A 24,522-nucleotide genomic window follows, 5' to 3' on the forward strand; every position below is an offset into this window, starting at 1 on the left:
CCCAGGCCACAGGGTTGGCTACATGTTTCACTGATTTGCGATTAATAATGTTTGATGTCTCTTCTCAAAAAAAATTGCACAGTACTCGTCTTTTCGTTGTATGGTGTTGTTCATATGTGCATAAGAACATTTGAGTCCATGATTAACAACTAATCTGGTTGTGTTCACAAATAAAAGCTTTATGTATGCGAGGTCAGGTGATGTCTCTCAGTGTACAGAAACCATGTATAACTGGTTTGTTACCATCACCATTAAGGTACTGTGTGTGTGTGTGTGTGTACACGTGTGTGTGCGCGCGCGCGTGTGTGAGAGAGAAATGTAAGTGTGAGAGAGAGACTGACAGAAAAACGAGTGTTAAGAGGATCTTATTTATTGCATATTTTAATAGAATATGGTTTGGAGCCTGAATTTATTTTGATGCCTGAAAATATAGTTGTTAAAAATCAAGACTGTCGCTGTGCAGAAGTTTATGGACTGAGAATAATCTCGTTTTATTTAAATAGCGAAATAGGAAGCCCCGCCTAGAATATGTGCGGTGCTGACGTGCATTGGTCCCTCACGTGACTCCTGGAATGTTAACAATGCACTAAGTGTCCAACTTTGTACTGCATTCTAATTCTGCCTGGAGTTGGGAGAAAATGGAGTCTCATCTCATGATATTTACCAAGGCCCTGCGTTAAAATAAAGCGTGAGTCCTTCTTAAAGGTGATTTATTACAAAGGATTGGATGTAACGTTTCCGAAAACGTGTAATTCGATGGGATTTACTCGCGAATCTGAGCTATTCATACCACTTCTATCACATGGTAAGTTTATCTTTATATTTGGAGATGTAAGTATTTCCCTAAGTAATGGGATAAAAAAAAGTTTTTTACGATGTAGGCTTCCTACCATAGCAAAAATATCAGCGAACGAAAGCCTTTTCTCAGCCAACGCGACAAGAGGAAGGCAGCGGGGAGTTAAATTCTCCCTACATTGGAATGTCGAAGCTGCTCGAGTTGAGTTGCGTTCCTCTCACTCCGATCGGCCGAGCTAAACTTCAACACAACTCCCAGTGGAGAAGGCCCCACGATCTGTACTCGTATTGTTGTGCGGATTTGATCATAATGACATCAAGAAGACTGCTACCCTTAGTTCGATTCAGATAACCTATTTAGTTTAGCTTTCCGTGTTATTGGTTTAGGTTTTCGGGATGGTGGTAAAGTAGGCAAAGAGGTTAGAAGCACATTTACTATAATACATTTTGGCCTACTAAAATGTAAATGCTGTTATATTTCTGACTGGAATGTGAAATGCCCAATGTTACAGGAGCCAGATTGCTTGATTAATTACGAAATTCCATAATGGTCGCTGGATATGGGGTACTGTATTTGTTTCTATTTTCTGTCAATAGAGAAAATGGTATGGATATAGGCGAATTAGATATCATTAATATAATATATGTCCCGTGCATTTGATCTGACAGAGAATCAAAATGTTAAGTTAATAAAAAAAGATTATGTGCCCAAAGTATTGCAGGACCTTATGGTGTAATTGTTATACAGCTCATAGGCCTAAATCTAGCCTATTCATTGAAACCCGTTTCTATGCATGTCTGCTATCAGCAGTCTGGCGCTGTAGCAGCCATGTGTTTCATTCAGGTGTGCAGCCACGCACGCGGTGCAAGGTAGAGTAATCTCTCTCCCCCCTCACTCTCCCTCGCCCTACCTCCATTTAAAAAACAAAGGTGATATTTCCACATAAACACATTTCCTTCATCTGTTACAGAGACAGACATCAAACTGTATAGCCACATTTAAAGGCATGTAATTTCGCATCACAGCTGGGATTGGTCAGAACCTAATTGATAAGACTTGAGCAGCATCCTTTGATTAGTAAATGATTAGTAAACTACACCCCCTAAAATGGCTGTGCCACATTTATGTTATTCTATAAGACCATACACTTGTAATGCCATTTTTGAAAGAACCATTAATTTGACTGTACATGAACCCTCTGTGTTATTTGGGATAAGCAGCCTACGTAATCCAAGGTGGTCAAACATGTTTGAGTGATGAAGGAAGTCTGGGGCCAAAGTGAGGGAGGCACAGGGCCTCTGGACCCGGCCTGGGGAGACTCAGCCAGTGTGATGGGACCAATATCCAGAACCCTCACCCTTACAACCCTCCATATCCTCTAGGTGGATCTTTAAGCGAAGTCTATTTTTTTTCATGGTTTATGTTGGTCTGCTTTCCCTTGTGATGCAACGGTATGAGTATTCTTGTTGTTACTTGTGGAGTGGAATGTTTTCTGGTCAGACGCTGTGCTCAAAGCATCACAAGAATGGGAGCTGAGGTGAAAGATCCTGGAGATTGGGCAATGCTTGTTGTGTGGAGCTTGGCACCACCATCTGAAAAACATTTCTCATAAGTTCTGTCCAAACAGTGAGTGCTGTGTTTTTCTCAAGAAGGCTGTAACATGCTGAAGCCCCATCAGGGCTTTTTCTTCAGCCCCCTGGATGCTCCCCAGCTCTCTGAAAGCGTGGTATTGATGAGGGTGTCTTGGTGTAGCTAGACAGGCCCAGGGCAGCAGAGCTGCTCGGCTCAGAATCGCCTCAGCCACACGTTCTTCCAGATAGCAGGCTACATGCTGCAGATAGATAGCAGGCTACATGCTGCAGATAGCAGGCTACATGCTGCAGATAGATAGCAGGCTACATGCTGCAGATAGCAGGCTACATGCTGCAGATAGATAGCAGGCTACATGTTGCAGATAGATAGCAGGCTACATGCTGCAGATAGATAGCAGGCTACATGCTGCAGATAGATAGCAGGCTACATGCTGCAGATAGATAGCATGCTGCAGATAGCAGGCTGCATGCTGCAGATAGCAGGCTACATGCTGCAGATAGCAGGCTACATGCTGCAGATAGCAGGCTACATGCTGCAGATAGCAGGCTACATGCTGCAGATAGCAGGCTACATGCTGCAGATAGATAGCAGGCTACATGCTGCAGATAGATAGCAGGCTACATGCTGCAGATAGATAGCAGGCTACATGCTGCAGATAGATAGCAGGCTACATGCTGCAGATAGATAGCAGGCTACATGCTGCAGATAGCAGGCTACATGCTGCAGATAGATAGCAGGCTACATGCTGCAGATAGATAGCAGGCTACATGCTGCAGATAGATAGCAGGCTACATCCTGCAGATAGCAGGCTACATGCTGCAGATAGCAGGCTACATGCTGTGCGCTCTGGTTGATTATCAAACAGCTTCTGTTCCTGACAACATGTTTATTTTAGCCTAAGTGAAATAATCACTCTTAATCAATTAATTTACACCTGGGATGAGGACATGTGAGCTAAATGTGTGGGTAGCACTGTATTCTTAGATTTAGGTTATCAACAGGCTTTATAGTTTAACATTCAGGAATCAGTCATTGTTAAGAGCTATTGACATGATGCTCTGTTTATCAAGCATTGTTTTACACTGAAAATGCCCATACAATGCTTGGGCTTAGGTATCTAGTGGCACTAGTGAAAACAACAGACCCATGGCTCTTGTGCTACTTCTGTGCTTATTACCATAGTTACCACACATTCTATAATAGATGCCACACAGCAATTATAATCACACCGCAGTCATCCAGTGTTCTACAACACTTGTACTAATGTGATAAGATAACATCAATAAGATACTGTTGGTGTATAACTGTGCTCACAGCCATGCGGCAACTCGGTATTCCTGAGTGGAACAGTATTTCTCCAGATGAAAAATGTAAGGAGGTGATGTCAGATTACACGGGAGCATTTCACACACAGAGAAGCTGATGTTCTTCAGGTGACCTGTGACCCGATGTCATGACCACACTTTGACCACCTTGTCTGTGTGCTTTTCCACAGGCCCAGAGGGGCACCATCATGGTTTGGGGAAAAGGCACCCTCATGGACCCTCACATGTCCTGGACTGAGGGGGAGCTAGACCCCTAGGAGTACACTATGGGAGACCAGTAGGATGACCTTCAGGAGCTACCCAGAAACAAACAAATAAACAAACAACAACAACCAAGAGCAGCAGCGATAGAGGATCCCAATCTCCCTCTAAAGACCGATCCTCCTGGAGGCCCTTATCTACCTAGAGCAGAGGCTGAAGAGCGAGCTGAGGAGGGTGTGTGTGTGTGTGTGTGAGTGAGTGTGTGTGTGTGTGTGTGTGTGTGTGTGTGTGTGTGTGTGTGTGTCCACGTAGAGCACACTCCACCAAGGGGGGGGGCGCCATGAGGCCCAAGACGTTCCCCGCCGCCCCGTACGTGGGCAACACTCGCCAGCGTCTCCAGGAGATCAAGGAGGGTCTGAAGCAGCCGGCCAAGCTGGTGAGCCAGGCGCTGCAGGGCGCCCGGGGGGAGGGCGGCCGCTCCGCCGAGAGCAAAGGGAAGGACGCCGCCAGCCGCCAGCAGCAGCTCCGGCCCCCGCAGAAGTTCAACAACTACCAGAACGCCTTGCGCGAGATCCGCAAGTCGCTGATGCCCTTCGCCAACGAGTCGTCGGGCCCCTCCTCTGGCTCCGCCCACCCCGCCGGGGACGTGAACCGGCAGATGCTGCAGGAGCTGGTCAACGCTGGCTGTGACCAGGTAAGGTCTGGATAGTGGGTGTGGGTGTGTGTTTGCAAGTCTGTGCTTAGTGTGTGTGTGTGCGTGTGTGTGTGTGTGCGTGCATGTGTGTGTGTGCGTGTGTGTGTGTACTGAGCGCAATGCCATATACATTTGCTTTGAGGGGTGAAACCGCTCCGGATTGTAATGGCCCAATGTCTGTGAATGCCTATAGCATAACTCACTATGAGTTATGTTTTAATAGCGGTCGGCTACACTCTCATATTCATTACAATACGATCCTACTCTGCCAAAGGTACAGTGCAGTCCTTACATAATGCCGAGTGCATGAAAACATTTTGAAATATTGGTTGGGATTTCACAACGGGCCAGTTAGTAAGTTCCCTGGTGTCCAGAAGCGAGCGGCGCTGTGGAACGTGGAACCCAGAGGGAAGAGGAGGGAACATTTCCTTTGGCCCAGAGCACAGAAGAGCAGAGAGTCCTCTCGTAGGGCTGGAGACTCATATTAAATATCTCATCTGTTGGTGTGACTGGACGCTGTGAGAGGTGAACGCCTTGTGTGGACGTTGGGGGAATTATTCCAACCTTGGAAAGCATCATGTCATTATGTTTCTATTCAGTTTAGCTATTTTGGTTGGTTGGTACAGTAGTTCTGCACTAAAACATATTTATTCAACAGTACTGATTTCTACCCATTTTTTTCCAAACAGATTTGAGAACAGCTCTGAGGTCTGTTGAGCTGGTCTGGTTATTAGACAGACTGCTCAGTCTAGAACATGCTCTGAGGTCTGTTGAGCTGGTCTTGTTATCAGACAGACTGGTCAGTCTAGCAACTCTTGCTGGTAACTGTATGGTTAAAACTCCTGAGCTGACCTGAGCCCAGGTTTCTGGCTCCTAGCAGACAGTACTGAGTGTGGTTAGAGACTTTAGGGCTGACCTGAGATCAGCTCCATGGCTCCTTACAAAAACAGTACTGAGTGTGGTTGAAGACTTAAGGACTGACCTAAGATCAGCTCCATGACTCCTCACAAGCTAGCGACAGCACTTGGCATGTGAAGAATGCTTTACTCAAGCCTGTGCACAACACTAGGAGTAACCCTCCTCCCTGCTCTGCCTGTCTGAGCTCCTGCTTCAGGGAGAGACACACATGAGTTGATTCAGGTTATCAGGAAGCTGCCGCATGCTTGCAGATGGCCTTTGCTCTTCATCTGGTCTGTGTGCATAACTCACATCTGCTCTTTCTCTTCTCAAAAAATGGTTTGGGCTTCAAGACCTTCTGGTGGGGTGTGGCTGAGACCTTCTGGTGGGGTGTGGCTGAGACCTTCTGGTGGGGTGTGGCTGGGACCTTCTGGTGGGGTGTGGCTGAGACCTTCTGGTGGGGTGTGGCTGGGACCTTCTGGTGGGGTGTGGCTGGGACCTTCTGGTGGGGTGTGGCTGAGACCTTCTGGTGGGGTGTGGCTGAGACCTTCTGGTGGGGTGTGGCTGGGACCTTCTGGTGGGGTGTGGCTGATGTCCTTTTGGAAGCCAGTGTATCAGATGTAGACTTGGTCTGGGAAGGAACCATCATTTAGTCTCCATGGGCCCCAGGCTGCTCATAACCAGGCTCCTCACAACCAGGCTCCTCACAACCAGGCTCCTCACAACCAGGCTCCTCACAACCAGGCTCCTCAACCAGGCTCCTCACAACCAGGCTCCTCACAACCAGGCTCCTCACAACCAGGCCGCTCACAACCAGGCCGCTCACAACCAGGCCGCTCACAACCAGGCCGCTCACAACCAGGCCGCTCACAACCAGGCTCCTCACAACCAGGCTCCTCACAACCAGGCTCCTCACAACCAGGCTCCTCACAACCAGGCTCCTCACAACCAGGCCGCTCACAACCAGGCTCCTCACAACCAGGCCGCTCACAACCAGGCTCCTCACAACCAGGCTCCTCACAACCAGGCCGCTCACAACCAGGCCGCTCACAACCAGGCTCCTCACAACCAGGCTGCTCACAATCAAGAGCAAACTCTCGCAAAAAAATAAATAAATCTAAAACGCAAGACATAATACAGGGTGAACTCCTCAAATAAAGTCTGGAATATTAGTGATTTTCTGCATTCATTGTTTACATAATTTTAACATACTTTACATACAATTCTTAGTGTGCTCTAATTTTGGCCAATTTTCCATCAGCAAAATCTGTCCCCAGTGTCACAGGAACCAAGTTAAAAAACATGATTTTGCTTTATTTGTTAAGTGCTCTTAAGAGTCTGATAATTTGACATGTATTGTTGCTGAGCAGGGTTAGGGTTAGGAGTGTAGGAGTGTTTGAGCCCTATTGGACTGTGGTGTGGGTTTGGCCTCCTGTCTGGGGAGAGGTACTAACAGGAAGTGCCCTTTCAATGGCAGCTGGGTGGAACAGTTCCTTCAGCTCCCATCATGACGCCACCCTGGCCATGTCTGTCTCTGTGTCTGTGTCTGTGTCTGTGTCTGTGTCTGTCTGTCTCTGTCTCTGTGTCTGTCTGCCTGTGTGTGTATCTGTTTGTTTGTGGTCTGTTTGTTAGTCTCTCTCTGATCTCTCACTTTGATCTTTCTCTCTCTGTGTTTGTCAGAGTTGTCCTACGTCACGTCCCTTCTTCCATCATGAGGACCGTCCCTCATCTCAGGGACTTTGCTACAGGCCACTATAACATGTCACATGCAGAGGCTGTACTCAAGACTCATGGAAGGAACTGCTCAAACACTGTGTGTGTGTGTGTGTGTGTGTGTGTGTGTTCCATCTGAAGCGCTGTGCTGGTGGTGTGACAGACAGGCCTCAGGCCGCGGACCCCTGACTGGGGCTGGGGGGCCTGGGCCCTTTCTCCCCCAGAACATTCCACAGCCTTAATGGCCGCCACATAGTGGCCCCTACTCTGGCTGTCATTCTCCCCCCCCCAGACCGCCCTCCAGCCTGATTCTTATCCGAACCTCCTCTCCCCTCCCCTCTCCTCTCCTCTCCTCTCCTCCTCTCTCCTCTACCCTCCTCTTCGATCTCTCCTGTCCTCTCCTCTCTCCCCTCCTCTCCTCTCTCCTCTCCCCTCCTCTCTCCTCTCCCCTCCTCTCCTCTCTCCTCCCCTCTCCTCCTCTCCCCTAGTCCAGAGCGAGGTTGAGCGTTACATAGTCACCTTAAAGGAGTGGCTGTGGGGCTGGGTGGGGGGGGGTAGCTGGTGGAGGAGGAAGAGGAGGAGCTCTTCATCAGTCCGGTTCAGTCCAGCTTGGGGGCGGGGCTTCAGACAGCATATTACAGCTCAGACGGACGTAGCAGCAAACACGGCCCAACGTTTATGTAACCATGAGGTTAACAGGACGGGCCGCTGAGGCTCGTGCGTGCGCGCGTGTGCATGTATGCACTTATATGGTGTGTTTATATGACTGTATGCTTGTCTCTGTGTTTTGGACTATGTATGTATTATGTGTGTATGTAGTATCTGTGTATGTAGTATGTGTGTGTATATTACATGTCTATACTGTATGTCCAAAATACTTGTCTTCAAGTGTGCTTCAGTGTGTCTGGCTGTGCCTACAGGGAGCATAGAGTCCTGTATGGGTCCTGTATGTATTAGTGAGCTGAGGAGGGGATGTGTTGTTTTTCCGGCCCTGCTGATGTCCCTCTCTGTCCGTCCACACGTAGCCCAGTAAAGGTCCTCCACATGGATTTCATTTCCAGGGTCCCACAGCGGAATGTGTTTCGAAATTGGGTCAGAGTGAAAACTAATATCAAAAACCAGGCTGTTGTGTTTTTCTGTGTGCTGAGAGCAGGGTCTCTCTGACATGCTGCTCATTACAGTCAGGAGGGGCTTCTGTCATTGTTCACTTCATTGAGGTGTGTGTACGTGTGTGTGTGTGTCACTGTTTACTCTCTGCCTGAGAAACATGCATCGTCCCTGTGTTTGTGTACTGTCAGTACAGTCAGCAGTGTGTGTGTGTGTGCGGTGTGTGATTATGTGTGATTATATGTTTTGGATGAGCTCAGAGGCTTGTGGCCGTAAAAACTACAGGTTTCCAAATAGCTTGAATTCTTACTTCTTGGCCTGTGGAATGTTGGGAACATCTGTCGCCATGACAGCCGGGGTCAGAGTTGGAACGTGCCACCAGGCCAGTCCACCACTGACCCCACCCTGCGACCTCACACAGGAGAGAGGGAGGGAGAGAGAGAGAGGGAGAGAGAGGGAGGGAGGGAGAGACAGAGAAAGGAACAGGGAATGAGCAGAAGAAGCGCTGTGTGACGTGAGGGAACAACTGGGAGGAAGGAGGGGCCACAGAAATATAAAGGTAGAGGGAGAGAGAGAGAAGAGAGGGAGAGAGAAGAGAGGGAGAGTGAAGAAAGGGAGAGTGAAGAGAGGGAGAGAGAAGAGAGGGGGAGAGAAAGAGAGAAAGAGAAGAGGGGGGGGGGGGGGGGAGAGGGAGAGAGATACGAGGCGAGGCAGTAACATTACCAGGGACAACGGGCAGTCAGACGCTGGAATTCAAAACACACATCCAGGCTTCACTAAGAGTGACCATAAACAGACAGAGTGTTTATACCCTGTTTCCTGTGTGGGGAATGATGTGTTTGCAGAATTGTGTGTGAGTGTGACGGGTTTGTATTATGAGTGGGGGGAGTGAGAGAGAGGTGGAGTGTGAGTGTGTGTGTGTGTGTGTGTGTGTGTGTGTGTGTGTGTGTGTGTGTGTGAGAGGGAAAGAGTGTGTGAGAGAGAGAGAGTGTGTGAGTGTGAGTGTCTAGCTGTATATTTGGGTCTGGTCATATGGACACAAACAGAATGTGTAGAATGTCTGTGGCTCTGGCATTTCCTGGATCTGGGAGTTAGTCGTGCCACGGTAGCAGCGCAGACCCTGTTTTTAGACCCGTTGGTGTTTGACTCAGTTTCCTCCATGCAGACGAGTGTCCAGTCTGTCTCTGGAACTGTGGGCAATCCAGAGAGGCTTCTTATAAACCAGGTAGACAGGGCATGGAATGAACCTTGACCCTATAGCCCATGAAATGAACCTTGACCCTATAGCCCATGGAATGAACCTTGACCCTATAGCCCATGGAATGAACCTTGACCCTATAGCCCATGGAATGAACCTTGACCCTATAGCCCATGGAATGGACCCTAACCCATGGAATGACTACATTTCTATACCTTTAAATCATATTTTCATAAAACTGATCATAAAATAATTAATAAAATAATTAATAAATAAATACTGTGTAAATATAACATTTGTACATTTGAGACAATTTTGCTGAGCTTTAGTGACTTTGACTAAATGTCAATATTTGTTTTGGCCAGCAGGGGCAGTGTGAGAGAATGCCTGCAGTGTGAGTGAATGCCCAGTGTGAGTGCTCAGGGAGGTTTGGGTGTAGATGTCTGTAGAGTGAGGTCATATGCGATTCAGGGGGATGTTCTCATGAAAGTGTGGGTCACTTCGTCAGACACCCTCCATAGCTTCTTGTTGTGTTTGTCTTCCATTCACTGATTATGAAAGGGTGTTGTTTACATGGCTTGTTTTCTAGAAGCATGCAGTAGGACAAACCGTTTGTAGTTTGGTAGACCTACAGTTATTGGTGTGTATTTCACAATTGGCGCAGTACCCAGAGAGATGGTGGGGGGGCAGTATAGCACAGACCCACCCACGTCCTGCAGGAAACAGGAAGATGAGTAGTACACAACAGGGTGGATTCTCAAGAGAAGTTATGTGAGCTTGACCGCAGCTGCACACATCTGGATGATGTGACATTGAGTAGTTGGCGAGAAATTGGCAACGTTTTAAGTGACAAAGAATGCATATTTCTTTGTGTGTGTGTGTGTGTGTGTGTGTGTGTGTGTGTGTGTGTGTGTGTGCGTGCAGGTATGTGTGTGTGTGTGTGCAGGTATGTGTGTGTGAGAGTGTGTGTGTGTGTATGTGTTAGTGTGTGCTGGTGTGTGTGTGTGTGTGTGTTAGTGTGTGCTGGTGTGTAGTGTGTGTGCTGGTGTGTAGTGTGTGTGTTAGTGTGTGCTGGTGTGTAGTGTGTGTATGTGTGTTAGTGTGTGCTGGTGTGTAGTGTGTGTGTGTGTTAGTGTGTGCTGGGGTGTAGTGTGTGTGTGTGTGTGTGTTAGCGTGTGCTGGTGTGTAGTGTGTGTGTGTGTGTGTTAGTGTGTGCTGGTGTGTAGTGTGTGTGTGTGTGTTAGTGTGTGCTGTTGTGTAGTGTGTGTGTGTGTGTGTTAGTGTGTGCTGGTGTGTAGTGTGTGTGTGTGTTAGTGTGTGCTGGTGTGTAGTGTGTGTGTGTGTGTTAGTGTGTGCTGGTGTGTAGTGTGTGTGTGTGTAGTGTGTGTGTGTGTGTGTTAGTGTGTGCTGTTGTGTAGTGTGTGTGTGTGTGTGTTAGTGTGTGCTGGTGTGTAGTGTGTGCTGGTGTGTAGTGTGTGTGTGTCAGTGTGTGCTGGTCTGTAGTGTGTGTGTGTGTGTGTGTTAGTGTGTGCTGTTGTGTAGTGTGTGTGTGTGTGTGTTAGTGTGTGCTGGTGTGTAGTGTGTGTGTGTAGTGTGTGTGTGTGTGTTAGTGTGTGCTGGTGTGTAGTGTGTGTGTGTGTGTGTTAGTGTGTGCTGGTGTGTAGTGTGTGTGTTAGTGTGTGCTGGTGTGTAGTGTGTGTGTTAGTGTGTGCTGGTGTGTAGTGTGTGTGTGTGTTAGTGTGTGCTGGTGTGTAGTGTGTGTGTGTGTGTGTTAGTGTGTGCTGGTGTGTAGTGTGTGTGTGTGTGTGTTAGTGTGTGCTGGTGTGTAGTGTGTAATGTGCTGTATGTCAGAGGTCCCATGGTGTGTTCTTTAGTCTCATGTTTTTGTGACCCAGGATGTGACTGCTACCTGACCCCCCTAGAGGAGAGGATGCAGGTGCACCAACGCCTACTGGGGCACTGCTTTCATCGCTACCTGATGGATGTGTGTGTGTGTGTTACAGGAAATGGCAGTGCGAGCATTGAAGCAGACAGGAAGCAGGAACATCGAGGCAGCGCTGGAGTACATCAGTAAGATGGGCTACCTGGACCCCCGTAACGAGCTCATCGTCCGCGTCATCAAACAGACATCGCCAGGTAAACACACACACGTTAACACACATATGAATGCAGAGTGTGTGTGTGTGTGTGTGTGTGTGTGTGTGTGTGTGTGTATATATATCCACACTGTCACAAAGATGCTTATGTTATATGTTGTCAGAACTTGTCACATTTAGCAAGGCGAAACAGGAATTAGTGTGTTAATTGTGTGCTATTTCTAGGAAAAGGGGGCATGCCAAACTCCATGGACCACCGTCCGGCGTTAGAGGGAACGAGTGAAGGTGCCATGCCCCCGTACCACCAGATGGGGGCACCGATGTACGAGGGCGCCCCCTACGGGCCGGAGGGGGAGATGCCAAGGCCGTACATGGCCGCTCCCCCCGTCATCAATTACATGATGGCGCCGTCGGGCGCGGCGCAGGGTCCGGCCATGGGCAACCCCATGGGACGAGCCCCCAGCATGGGTGCCTACCCGCCGGCCCTGGCCCCCCAGAGCGGCGCTGGCAGCCCGCTGTACCCCCCAGGGGCCCAGCAGGCGTACGCCGGGGGCATGGAGCAGCACGGGGCCATGATGAGCTACAGCCTCCCGGGCCAGCCTCAGCCCCCGCCGCCCGGGGGCCCTGTGCCCGGCCCCCACTACGACTACGGCCACGCCCGGACACACATGATGGAGCCCTCGGGCTACGGGGTCCAGAGGAGCGCGTCCTTCCAGAACAAGATGCCCCCCATGGCGCCAGACAACCACCGGGCCATGGGTCAGAACGGAGGAGGCTATTCCCCGAACATGTACCTCCCCCCCCACTCGCACCCCCGCCAGTCCAGCCCCACCTCCCACCAGGTGCACATGATGTCCCGCTCGCCCGCCGGCCCCGACTTCTCCGACCTCCCCCAGGGCCTGCTCACGCCCTCCAGGGCCAGCCTCAACCTGGACCTGTACGAGCACCACTGGGCCGGGCCCCAGGTCCCGGACGGGGCCCCTCCCTCCAGGCAGCCTCAGCCCCAGGGGCCTTTCCGTGGGGAGGTGCGCGTGCCCAGCAGGACCAACTCCTTCAACAGCCGCTCGGCCCCCAACGCGGTCCGGCCCGCCAAGCAGGACCCGCCCCTGGGCCCGCCCAACACCATCACCGCCGTGACGTCGCCGCCCATCCAGCCGCCGGTGAAGAGCATCCGCGTGATGCGTCCCGAGCCCAAGACGGCGGTGGGGCCGTGTCACCCGGGCTGGCTGGCTGCTCAGACCCAGGACGCCACCGAGCCCCACGAGGCCTATGCCCTGGAGCCCGCCCAGGAGCCCCGCCTCCCGCCGCCACCCTACCCCAAAACCCTGCTCCTGCCCGGGGCCGCCGGCGAGCCTGGGGCCCTGGAGGGGGGCGGGGCCATGGGCGGAGCCCCGGACGGGAGCGCAGGCAGCGGGAGGGGAGCGGAGAGCCAGGGGAAGGAGAAGAGCAAGAAAGGAGAGAAGGCAGTGAAGGACAAGAAGCAGATCCAGACGTCGCCGGTGCCGGTGCGTAAGAACGGGCGCGACGAGGAGAAGAGAGAGTCGCGCATCAAGAGCTACTCGCCCTTCGCCTTCAAGTTCTACATGGAGCAGCACGTGGAGAACGTGATGAAGACCTACCAGCAGAAGAGGAACCGCAGACTGCAGCTGGAGCAGGAGATGTCCAAGGTGAGAGGACACCGTCCTAAAACAGACCCACACACTACGGAGAGAGATCTGACTCAACTCAACAATATGCTCTTTACTTTAGTAATTGATGGTAAACCAGGTTGAATGTTCACCACTCGGCTCAGACAGGACCTCATCAGCAGGATCATCTTTTGATTGGGTTGGGGTTAACGGGGACAGACGTCCCAGAGGTTAAACACTGAGGACAAATGTTTGAGATCAAGCCCGAGTCAGAGCTGGGGTCATTGAGGTCACGGCTGTGTTTGACTGAAGGTCCTGCCTCTTTGACTTTCTGTGCAAAGCAGCTATTTTTCAGAGAAAGACAGAAAACAGTAAAACCAGTCATGTGTGAAGTCCCTATGTTGATTCACATCGTTAACTCATCCGCTGTGATACATTGCTTATCAGTGATCATATTTGAACATGATTTCATTTGATTAACCAACATGTTTTTTGTTCCTCATTCTCTGACCCCTCCCCCCACCCAGGCCGGCCTATCAGAGGCCGAGCAGGAGCAGATGAGGAAGATGCTCAACCAGAAGGAGTCCAACTACAACCGTCTGCGCCGCGCCAAGATGGACAAGTCTATGTTTGTCAAGATCAAGACACTGGGCATTGGCGCCTTCGGCGAGGTGTGCCTGACGCGCAAGGTGGACACCAATGCTCTGTACGCCATGAAGACGCTGCGCAAGAAGGACGTGCTCAACCGCAACCAGGTGGCGCACGTGAAGGCGGAGCGCGACATCCTGGCGGAGGCAGATAACGAGTGGGTGGTGCGCCTCTACTACTCGTTCCAGGACCGCGACAGCCTGTACTTCGTCATGGACTACATCCCCGGGGGGGACATGATGAGTCTGCTCATCCGCCTGGGCGTGTTCCCCGAGCCGCTGGCGCGCTTCTACGTGGCAGAGCTGACGCTGGCCATCGAGAGCGTGCACAAGATGGGCTTCATCCACCGAGACATCAAGCCCGACAACATCCTCATCGACCTGGACGGACACATCAAGCTGACCGACTTCGGCCTCTGCACCGGCTTCCGCTGGACACACAACTCCAAGTACTACCAGAAAGGTGAGTGGACGGGTCCACCTGCTGGGCCCTAAAGGAACGGGTCGGCCTCGCAGGCGTGTGACGTGCGTGTGTGTGTTCTGACCCGTGTGTGTGTGTTCTGACCCGTGTGTGTGTGTTCTGACCCGTGTGTGTGTGTTCTGACCCGTGTGGACCTCAGGGAGCCACGCCCGGCAGGACAGCATGGAGCCCAGTGACTTCTGGGATGACGTGTCCAACTGCCGCTGTGGCGAGCGTCTGATGAGCCTGGAGCAGTGTGCCACTCGGCTGCACCAGCGCTGCCTGGCCCACTCCCTGGTGGGCACGCCCAACTACATCGCCCCCGAGGTGCTGCTGCGCAAAGGTGGGTCAGAGAGGGGCGGGGCGGGAGGAACATCAATATGGGCTAGAGTGGGCACCCCTGGTATATACCCACCTTTAGTTTGTGTTAATTATAATAATGTTTTTTTTTATAGCACCTTTCATACAAATAAATGCAGCTCAAAGTGCTCTTCAACAGAGAGTGTTCATGCTGGTGTCTCATATTCAGGCCTCACACACCACATCAGTCCTGCTCTAAAGAGGCGGAGTCTGTGTGTGAACCTGTGTGTGAAGCAAGGTTATAATAGTTTTTTCATTAGTTTTTATTTTTATATAGTTTTAACTTTTTGTTTTCAATTTCATTTGATTAGTTTTAAAGCAGGTTTGCTAGTTTAGTTTAGTTTTTATTTTTTGAAAATGCTTAGTTTTAGTTTAGTTTTTATTAGTTTCAGTATTAGTTTTCGTTTTTTTTTTCTTCTGTGCTAGCCTCGTGAGACCATCCTGATCTTGTGAGCTCACGTTGTTTCACTCTGTGTGAAACAAACCATCTGGAGCACATCAGGTTACTCCTGCACAGGGACACAGCTAAAGAACATGGAGGATAGATTTCATAACCACCCAAAAGACTAGGCTTACGTATGAAATGAAAAATACTAAAACTAAGGAAATTTTCTCTACAATTTTAGTTTATTCTAGTTAGTTTTGTAAACACACAATACCGTCTTAGTTAGTTATCGTTTTTTTGTAAAGCCTAGTTTTTATTTTTATTTCAGTTAACTAAAATATTTTTTCACACCTAGTTTCAGTTTTTTAGTTAGTTTTCGTTAACTATAATAACCTTGGTGTGAAGCCTGTGTGTGTGACCCTGTGTGTGACCCTGTGTGTGACCCTGTGTGTGAACCTGTGTGTGCTCCTGTTGTGTGCAGGCTACACCCAGCTGTGTGACTGGTGGAGCGTGGGAGTGATCCTGTTTGAGATGCTGGTTGGTCAGCCGCCCTTCCTGGCCTCCAGCCCCACCGAGACCCAGATCAAGGTGGGTGGGACTCTGGACGCTGCGCCGCCCGGTCACTCACTATGTGAATCTGTGGAGTCCGCTGTGTCCTCTCTGACCTGCTCTGTCTCCCGCCCCCCAGGTGATCAACTGGGAGAGCACGCTGCAGGTGCCCCCCCAGGTCAAGCTCAGCCCGGAGGCCGTCCACATCATCGGCCGCCTCTGCTGCTCCGCTGAGGAGCGCCTGGGGGGCAACGGCGCCGGCGAGATCAAGGCCCACCCCTTCTTCCACCAGATGGACTTCTCCAGCAACCCGCGCACACAGCCGGCCCCCTACCGGCCCAAGATCGCCCACCCCATGGACACGTCCAACTTCGACCCCGTGGAGGAGGAGGGGGGTCCCGGGGCCTGGAGCGACAGCGGGGACAGCACGCGGGCCTGGGACAACCTGTGCTCCCCCCACGGGAAGCACCCCGAACATGCCTTCTACGAGTTCACCTTCCGCAGATTCTTCGACGACAACGGCTGCCCCTTCCGCTACCCGAAACCCCCCGAGAACGCCCAGGGCCCCGCCAGCAGCAGCATGGGCCCCGAGGAAGAGGAGGAGGAGGAGGAGGAAGAGGAGGAGGAGGAGGAGGAAGAGGAGGAAGAAGAGCAGGGGGAGGGTTGTGAGCCTGTGTATGTGTAAGAGCTCAGAACGGTTCGCCTCTCTCTCCTCCAATCAAATGATGGGCCTCTCTCTCCTCCCATCAGAACTCTACGGCACCCTCCCATCTACCACTGGTCTTCTCGTTGAGGTGTGTGTGCATAATGTGTGTGTGTGTGTGTTTCAGAACGATTGAGTGTGAGACTGTGAACAGGATGACCTGACATCTGTTTAACAATTCAGACTCTACTATATGAATCTACATCTTGAGCAGAAAGACCACAATAAGAACCCCTGATCCGGGACCAAGAAACAGCATACTGTGTATGACTGGGCGAGGTAGGGGACTCTCTGAACAGATATCTGAGAAAAGGTCAAAAGGTCAGATAGGTCTTCAGAGACTGAATGCTCTCTGGTATTTTGAGGTCAGAAAACGTAAGAGTTTGAACCTGAGACCATAACCGTTGGTGGTGCTAACGGCCCCAGTGCTAACTGCCCTAGCGCTAACGGCCCCAGCGCTAATGGTCCCAGTGCTCTGTGTCTCCCATTCCTTCCACACTGGGTCTTACTGTCAGCCCTAGAACACATCCACATCCACCTTGGGCAGGAAGCTTATCCAAACACTTCCTGTTTAACACTCCCAGTCTAAGACAGTTGGAGCTGCGTGGACTGGGACGAGCGCACGGCGTTTGGACATGGGGATTTCAACATGGACTGAACTCACTGGTAGCCGTGGGAACGGGGAACTGATCAAATCAGCACTTCTCTTGACAGCAGTGCCGGAATAAGCTACCAAACGTTCCCTCATGAGACCTGTCTTTACAGGAGGTCGCTCCTGTAGCCAGCCTCCGAGAATGTTATATTATAGTTACTTACAGAACTGTTCTAATGTTTCCAAAGATTTTGTCTAATTTGACAATATAACAATATCTGCATAGTCATCTAGTTTTATAGTACACTATTTGCCCCATAGAGAACATTGATGCCATCTTGTGGTGAAAGAAGTGTTGTGTGGTCCCTCGATGAGGCCATGATTTTACATCCCAATACAGCCAATGGAAATGTGAGATTCAGAACCAAGAAGAATGACTGGGACAGGAAATATTTAGTCGCAAAAGCACACAACCAGTTTAGGTTCAAACGCAACCTATTTGGGTTTAACCTTCAAATAAGATGGATTTTTCTTTTCAGATCAACTGGGAATGGATGACCAATGGTCTATGGAATTGTCTCTTTATATTATAATGACCATGTTCTCCAGCTGATTTGATTTGTTTTGAGGATGTGTGTCGAGTGCCCAGTCACATGTTTACGTGTGAGCTGACCAGTCCCTCCGGTCCACAGGGCTTCTTCATACTTACAGGACACTACTCGCATCTTAGCCACCGTAACATTTCAGAAAGCTCTACAAACACACAAGCAGTATTACAGTCCAGATGTGTTGGGAGGACCTGCTCCGCCCTCAGTCCAGCAAACACAGTCTATAGTCTCCGAGGTTCTGATGGTACATGAGGATCAACACAGTCTATAGTCTCAGAGGTTACAGCGAACACAGTCTATAGTCTCCAAGGCTCTGATGGGACATGAGGATGAACACAGTCTATAGTCTCAGAGGTTCTGATGGGACATCAGGATGAACACAGTCTATAGTCTCAGAGGTTCTGATGGGACATGAGGATGAACACAGTCTATAGTCTCAGAGGTTCTGATGGGACATGAGGATGAACACAGTCTATAGTCTCAGAGGTTCTGATGGGACATGAGGAGACGACACCTGAATACCCGCAAGTAACCATAAAACCTGATAGTGTGACTATGTGCAATACAGAAAATACAATAGTTTTCTAAACACTTACTATCCTTTTAATACTGAAACACGCTACGTAAAAAAATTATATTGGTTACATATATTCTGTGTAGTTACATGACCCCATGCTGCTTATAATTGTGATTAATATTATTTACTTTATTATCATTATTTCATTTATACAAATTTAATTTTGTTTGTGCAAAAAAGTGTGGGTTTGACTGCCAGTGTGTTTGGTTTAGAAAGTGACGAACTGTGTGCCTTCTAGTTGAATGTGGGTGTGAATCCGCCATGTGGTGATCAGTGTTAGTGGTGAATATTGACCGGTGATGGGGTCTCCCTCCCTCCCCAGGCAGGCCGGCCCTGACCGGGGGGGGGGGGGGGGGCAGCAGGAAACAGGGGAGAGGAGTTGCAAGGCAGCGAGGAGGAGAGCAAGGCAGGGTTGCTAATGAAAATGTGAGAATCTGAATGAACAGCTTTCTCAGACCATACAGTATGACAGAGTTGTGTTTTGGTACATTTTAATTTATCCTGATGACCACAAGTTAATTTGACATTGATATCATACTTTGTTATATTGATATCAAACTTGTGATGCAAAACTGTTCCTTTCTGCCACTGAGCACAGCTCAAAGCAGGAAATTCTTTATTTTTCCAATATCTCTTTCCTTATCGACAATCAGCCAATGTTGTTCTTTATATCAAATAGGACAACTTTTTGGTATTTTATATAAAACTTAAACACCATTTTATCTTTGTTCTGCCTTATGTCAATTTGCGTGCATCTAGCCTATCATCTTCAAGATGAAATTTGAGACAAAATGTAATGTAGTAATATTTGAAGCATTTGCAAATACAAAAGTTAGACTTGAAGAATAAAAAATCAATATTGCCATTTATTTGATCATCGTCGTAGCAAGTTAAATTGCCATGCCAGTTCACATTCACATAGATGGACTATTCAGTGAAAAATAGCTTTATATTACAGAACTGCTCACGGAGTCTGTTTTATAGTGTGTGAGTGCAGGTGTGTAACGTTTCTAGAGTGTGTGAGTGCAGGTGTGTAACGCGTGTCCTGGAGGATGTGGACTGGTTCTGAGTTTTGAGAGTGATGACTGACAATCTTTGACTGACTTGATGCCTTTAGATCTGATTCACGTTGGGACGTTCTTACTTGTGTACCTTTTTGTATTCTCACTCTAGGGAGTTTCTCATGGCTTTGGTCCTCCTTAATGTATAATACAATTCTGTTACTCTTGAATATATATTTATACAGATATACATATTTTTTGTATCTTTATTCTTTTTCATTTTCTTTGAGCTGATGTTCAAACCTCCATGTGTACCCAGTATTATAGACTGCATAATTTGGACAACAAATCATCTTCTTTTTTACATTTATGGATGAACTGAGAATTTGTAAAGATGCTTTCACTGTCCTTACATGTCAAATATATGTATAAATTAAATTAACCAGTTGCCTAGTGTTTTGATTTCCACTGCAGCACACACACACTCTCACATACACACACTCTCTCGTGCATAGTTTAATTGAGTAGAATAACTAAAAGTCAGTTTGTCATATTCAATAGCTGTAAGTAGTCTATAATATGGCATCTTTTTTACATGAAAATATGAGTGCATAACACTAGGCAACACATTTTTTTTAATCATGATATCACATTTTAAATTTGATTCGCTGACGTCCTTGTCAAAGACAAGACACTTGCATTCAAATCTTGTTTATGGTTATCTTTAGATTGCATAACCTCCACACAAGGAACGCTTCGACCTGAAACAACTCAAAAGGCTCCATGAACCCATTGGCCCGCAGTACCGCTTAACCCACAATGCAGCGCATGGCGCGTCATTGAAGAGAGACGATGATGGCGGCGGTCGGTGCACCAGAAGTGATTTCACAGCTGGAAAGCGCTGCCAAAGTTTTAATGGTGAGAAATAAAATGTTGTTTTTGTTGTGTCTGATGGTATGTGGTTCGAACTTGGTTCTCTAAAGACTTGGAATACGACGACTCGTGTAAAACCTCACAGTTATTTGTGTGAAGAGGGGATAGTGATGCGTGGCGCAGTGCTTCTCCATCCCGCAAAAACCCAGCATAGCCATCACCGTTGCCCCAAAAAGACCCCATGTGTGACACTTTATGCTGTGTCGTTGTTTCGAGAAACTTTACTATCAACACAAATGTCTTCATTGACCCATACAATCGCCAGGTTTGCTATAAAACCAAGTTAATACTTGTGTAGACATGCTGTTTAGACGGAGCATCTTCCATGGCTGCCCATGTCGTTGCTGGGAAAACACGCTGTTGATTAATCCATGTTCGTCCACATTCCTAGTTTCTTCGCTTTAGCACCACTATTGGGTTGTCGACAAGGAAGCTGCCATATCAGCTTTCCTTTAGATGTAGAATAAAGGCTTAGCAGAATATAACAGACAGTTGAAACGAGTAGCTAGCTGCGATGCGGCACATGTCCGGACCTGACCACTTGGCTAGGTTGCTAAAAGTTGGTCACGCACCATGCTTGTGGCATATGATGACTATGTGCCGATTTGTCCTATTACCTACCTTTTCCATTATTCTAGATGTTTCTACTTGCATTTCTCTAAACTCAGCCTGGCGAAATATGGTTAATTCAGTTGTAGCATCAGCTATGCTATTTGTCATGCCCCTCGGTTTGTTGCAACACATTGAGTCAGAAAGCTGAAATCCTGGAACATGTTAGTCAGGCAGTAGGCGTGTTCATATTGATAAAAGTTCACTTTTTTATGAGTGGTAACGGTCCCTGCTCTGAGTCTACCATCCATCTAGACAGAACATACTGGGCTTTATCTTCGTTTTGTTAGACCTCCTAGTTCATGTTGGGTTGCCCTACAGCCGACATGGTTGTTCATTTATGCTGTACTAATTACCCTAGTTGCATAAAAGAGGTCTCGTGAACAAGCTAATGTTAGATTATTTAAGCTCTGAAATATTGACATTATTAGCTCACACCACCCATGGATTATGATGCACATTGTGTTGCAGTGTCATTTTGAAATGGACATTCAGCCAGAAGATCTGATAGGTGATATCCCCATGATGAGGAATACCAACAACCATGTTTATTTTCCATGGTCCAGACCTTTGCTTTATGGTAATTGATAACACCAGACAGCTTTTAGCAGTAGGGTACATTTCAGTTAAGTAAATACTTTGTGTCACAGACAGTAAAAGTATAGCCTAGTCCAGTCTACTCGGGGGGCCAAATCCACAGAGGGGATTTTTGCTTGTCGGGTCCTTGTTCTACATGTTAGGATTCTCATAGGTTAGTGTTGGTACAGTTATTATTGGTTATATGAGTCTATAGGCCTAGTTGTCTGAGTTATTTCACTGGGTAGATGCTTCTTGTTTAAGTAGTTTGATCATATTGGATAGATGAGGGATATCGTGTGGCTAAATCATGTATGTGACCAGCCGTCACAATGTGGGCCACCTAGTACCTAGTCTGGAGTAGAACCCCACAAAACATGGGTTTAGGGGCGGAGCCAGCGCCTACCTTTCAAATCCAGCTGCGTTTGAACATATTTCATTGGGAGCGTATTGTTAGCGCTAAATGAAAAACTCATCCAGCCCAGAAAAGAGGAAACCTGTAGCTAGACAACTCTGAAGTGAGTTAATGTGGAAGAAAGTCCAAGTGGCCTAAATCACACTTTATGTGCCAGATATGTCGATGGCTCGCACGAATGCAGGACTCGTCAGAAAAGTGAAAAGTTGCGGTCAGTGACCAATCAGAGGCCAAATCAGCCTCCCCTCACTGCCCACTATTTGCACGGGCCAATCATCCTCCTCACATAAAACCAAGAGTCTTCTCATTGGTGTCCACAAATATCCTGTTTTTTCCCCAGAAGTTCTTGCTACATTTGTATAGATTGTATTTTGAGGGCCATTTCACTTTAATGAGTAGCTCTCTGACACACTTGCCCTGTCCTCTGCTTGCAGGCCTAACCATGCAGGGTGTTTCTGTGTCCAAGTGCAAGGATGGTTAGGACTAAAAACATAACATTGTCATTTAGCAGAAGATTTTATCCAAAGCGACCTACAATAATTGCATGTAACGTAGGAAGTCAGTGTCCTACTACTCACCAGAACTCACAAGTGCATCTCCTTCCTAAACAAGTGATTAAGAGCATAATCTAGTGCTAAAGGCAGAGTGCACCAGTAGCAAATATAAATACAATATGTGTATGAGGGAGGATTCTGAGGTAGGATCCTAAAATATAATAATAGTAGATAGGTACTTAAATGATCGCAGGGGGAAATTGTGTGAAAAAGAATATCACTTATCAGACACTTGTGCTGCTGCAAGAGGCTTCTCTAGGAGGACGCAGTCAAACTACCAGTAATACCTTTAAATTATGTAATGAAAAACTTTGACACAGTAAAATCACAACTGAGAATTGAAAAAAAGTTGAAGAGGTGTGTGTTGCTGCAGACTGGCTGGGGGCGTGTATGTGTGTGTGCGTGCTTACGTGATGTGACTGCGTGTTGCTTCTCAGGACGCGGGCTGAAGACCTGGGAACGCTCTTGGTTCCTGCGGTCAGGGCGCAGATAAAAGAGCCTCTCTGTCTCTGCTCTGTGAGTCAGCGAGCTGCTCTCTGTCTGCTCTGTGAGTCAGCGAGCTGCTCTCTGTCTCTGCTCTGTGAGTCAGCGAGCTGCTCTCTGTCTCTGCTCTGTGAGTCAGCGAGCTGCTCTCTGTCTCTGCTCTGTGAGTCAGCGAGCTGCTCTGTCTGCTCTGTGAGTCAGCGAGCTGCTCTCTGTCTCTGCTCTGTGAGTCAGCGAGCTGCTCTGTGCTCTGTGAGTCAGTGAGCTGCTCTCTGTCTGCTCTGTGAGTCAGTGAGCTGCTCTCTGTCTCTGCTCTGTGAGTCAGCGAGCTGCTTTCACTGCAATTAGTCCTGGAATGTGAGTTCACTGCTGAGCGCTGGTCAGCGAGCCGGCCGCCCTCCTGGACCAGAGACGGGGGGGTTCACTGGATGTTTCTGAAAAGAGGTGCAGAGCTCAGGTATTGTTTATCCCATGCTGTATGCTTTTGTGTTGTTGTGTAATGTTTTTTTTTGTGTGTGCGTGCGTGTGTGTAGGCACCGCCGTCCATGGTCAGCACTGAGCAGAGACAACATGCAGAGCACATATTCCTCTCCTTCAGGAAGTCCAAATCACCCTTTGCCATCTGCAAGCACATCCTCGGTAAGAGAGAAAATACCTCACTATATACACCTCACTATATACACTATATCTCACTATATACACCTCACTATATACACTACACCTCACTATATACACCTCACTATATACACTACACCTCACTATTATACACTACACCTCACTATATACACCTCACTATATACACTACACCTCACTATATACACCTCACTATATACACCTCACTATATACACTACATCTCACTATATACACCTCACTATATACACTACACCTCACTATATACACCTCACTATATACACTACACCTCACTATATACACTACATCTCACTATATACACCTCACTATATACACTACACCTCACTATATACACCTCACTATATACACTACACCTCACTATATACACCTCACTATATACACTACACCTCACTATACACTACACCTCACTATATACACCTCACTATATACACTACACCTCACTATATACACATCACTATATACACATCACTATATACACTACACCTCACTATATACACCTCACTGTATACACCTCACTATATACACTACACCTCACTATATACACTACATCTCACTATATACACCTCACTATATACACTACACCTCACTATACACACCTCACTATATACACCTCACTATATACACTACACCTCACTATATACACCTCACTATATACACTACACCTCACTATATACACCTCACTATATACACTACACCTCACTATATACACCTCACTATATACACTACACCTCATTATATACACATCACTATATACACATCACTATATACACATCACTATATACACCTCACTATATACACTACACCTCACTATATACTCTACACCTCACTATATACACCTCACTATATACACTACACCTCACTATATACAACTCAATATATACTCTACACCTCACTATATACACCTCACTATATGCACTACACCTCACTATACACACCTCACTATATACACTACACCTCACTATATACACCTCACTATATACACTACACCTCACTATATACACTTCACTATATACACTACACCTCACTATATACACCTCACTATATACACTACACCTCACTATATACACCTCAATATATACCCTACACCTCACTATATACTCTACACCTCATTATATCCACCTCACTATATACACCTCACTATATACACTACACCTCACTGTATACACCTCA

The 24,522-nt window shown here is 47.9% G+C and overlaps 2 protein-coding genes across 2 annotated transcripts in view; both read left to right on the top strand.

Moving 5' to 3' along the window:
* Positions 1-639: 639 nt before the first annotated feature.
* Positions 640-19,532, top strand: lats2 (large tumor suppressor kinase 2). The gene is made up of 8 exons (XM_084459834.1): positions 640-805; positions 3,885-4,609; positions 11,528-11,660; positions 11,846-13,287; positions 13,776-14,358; positions 14,516-14,698; positions 15,582-15,688; positions 15,789-19,532. The coding sequence occupies exons 2-8, from the start codon at positions 4,256-4,258 to the stop codon at positions 16,332-16,334; spliced, it is 3,348 nt and encodes a 1,115-aa protein (XP_084315960.1). The 5' UTR covers positions 640-805; positions 3,885-4,255; the 3' UTR covers positions 16,335-19,532.
* A 426-nt stretch (positions 19,533-19,958) lies between these two features.
* Positions 19,959-24,522, top strand: part of xpo4 (exportin 4) — a gene marked incomplete at its 5' end in the record, with an annotated part of 49,554 nt that continues 44,990 nt past the window's right edge. Inside the window, 3 exon segments of the mRNA XM_084459975.1 lie at positions 19,959-19,970; positions 19,974-20,048; positions 23,234-23,339. Coding sequence (XP_084316101.1) covers positions 19,959-19,970; positions 19,974-20,048; positions 23,234-23,339 — 193 coding nt within the window.

This window comes from Borostomias antarcticus (genome assembly GCF_949987555.1).
Source record: "Borostomias antarcticus genome assembly, chromosome: 2".
Lineage (NCBI taxonomy): Eukaryota > Metazoa > Chordata > Actinopteri > Stomiiformes > Stomiidae > Borostomias > Borostomias antarcticus.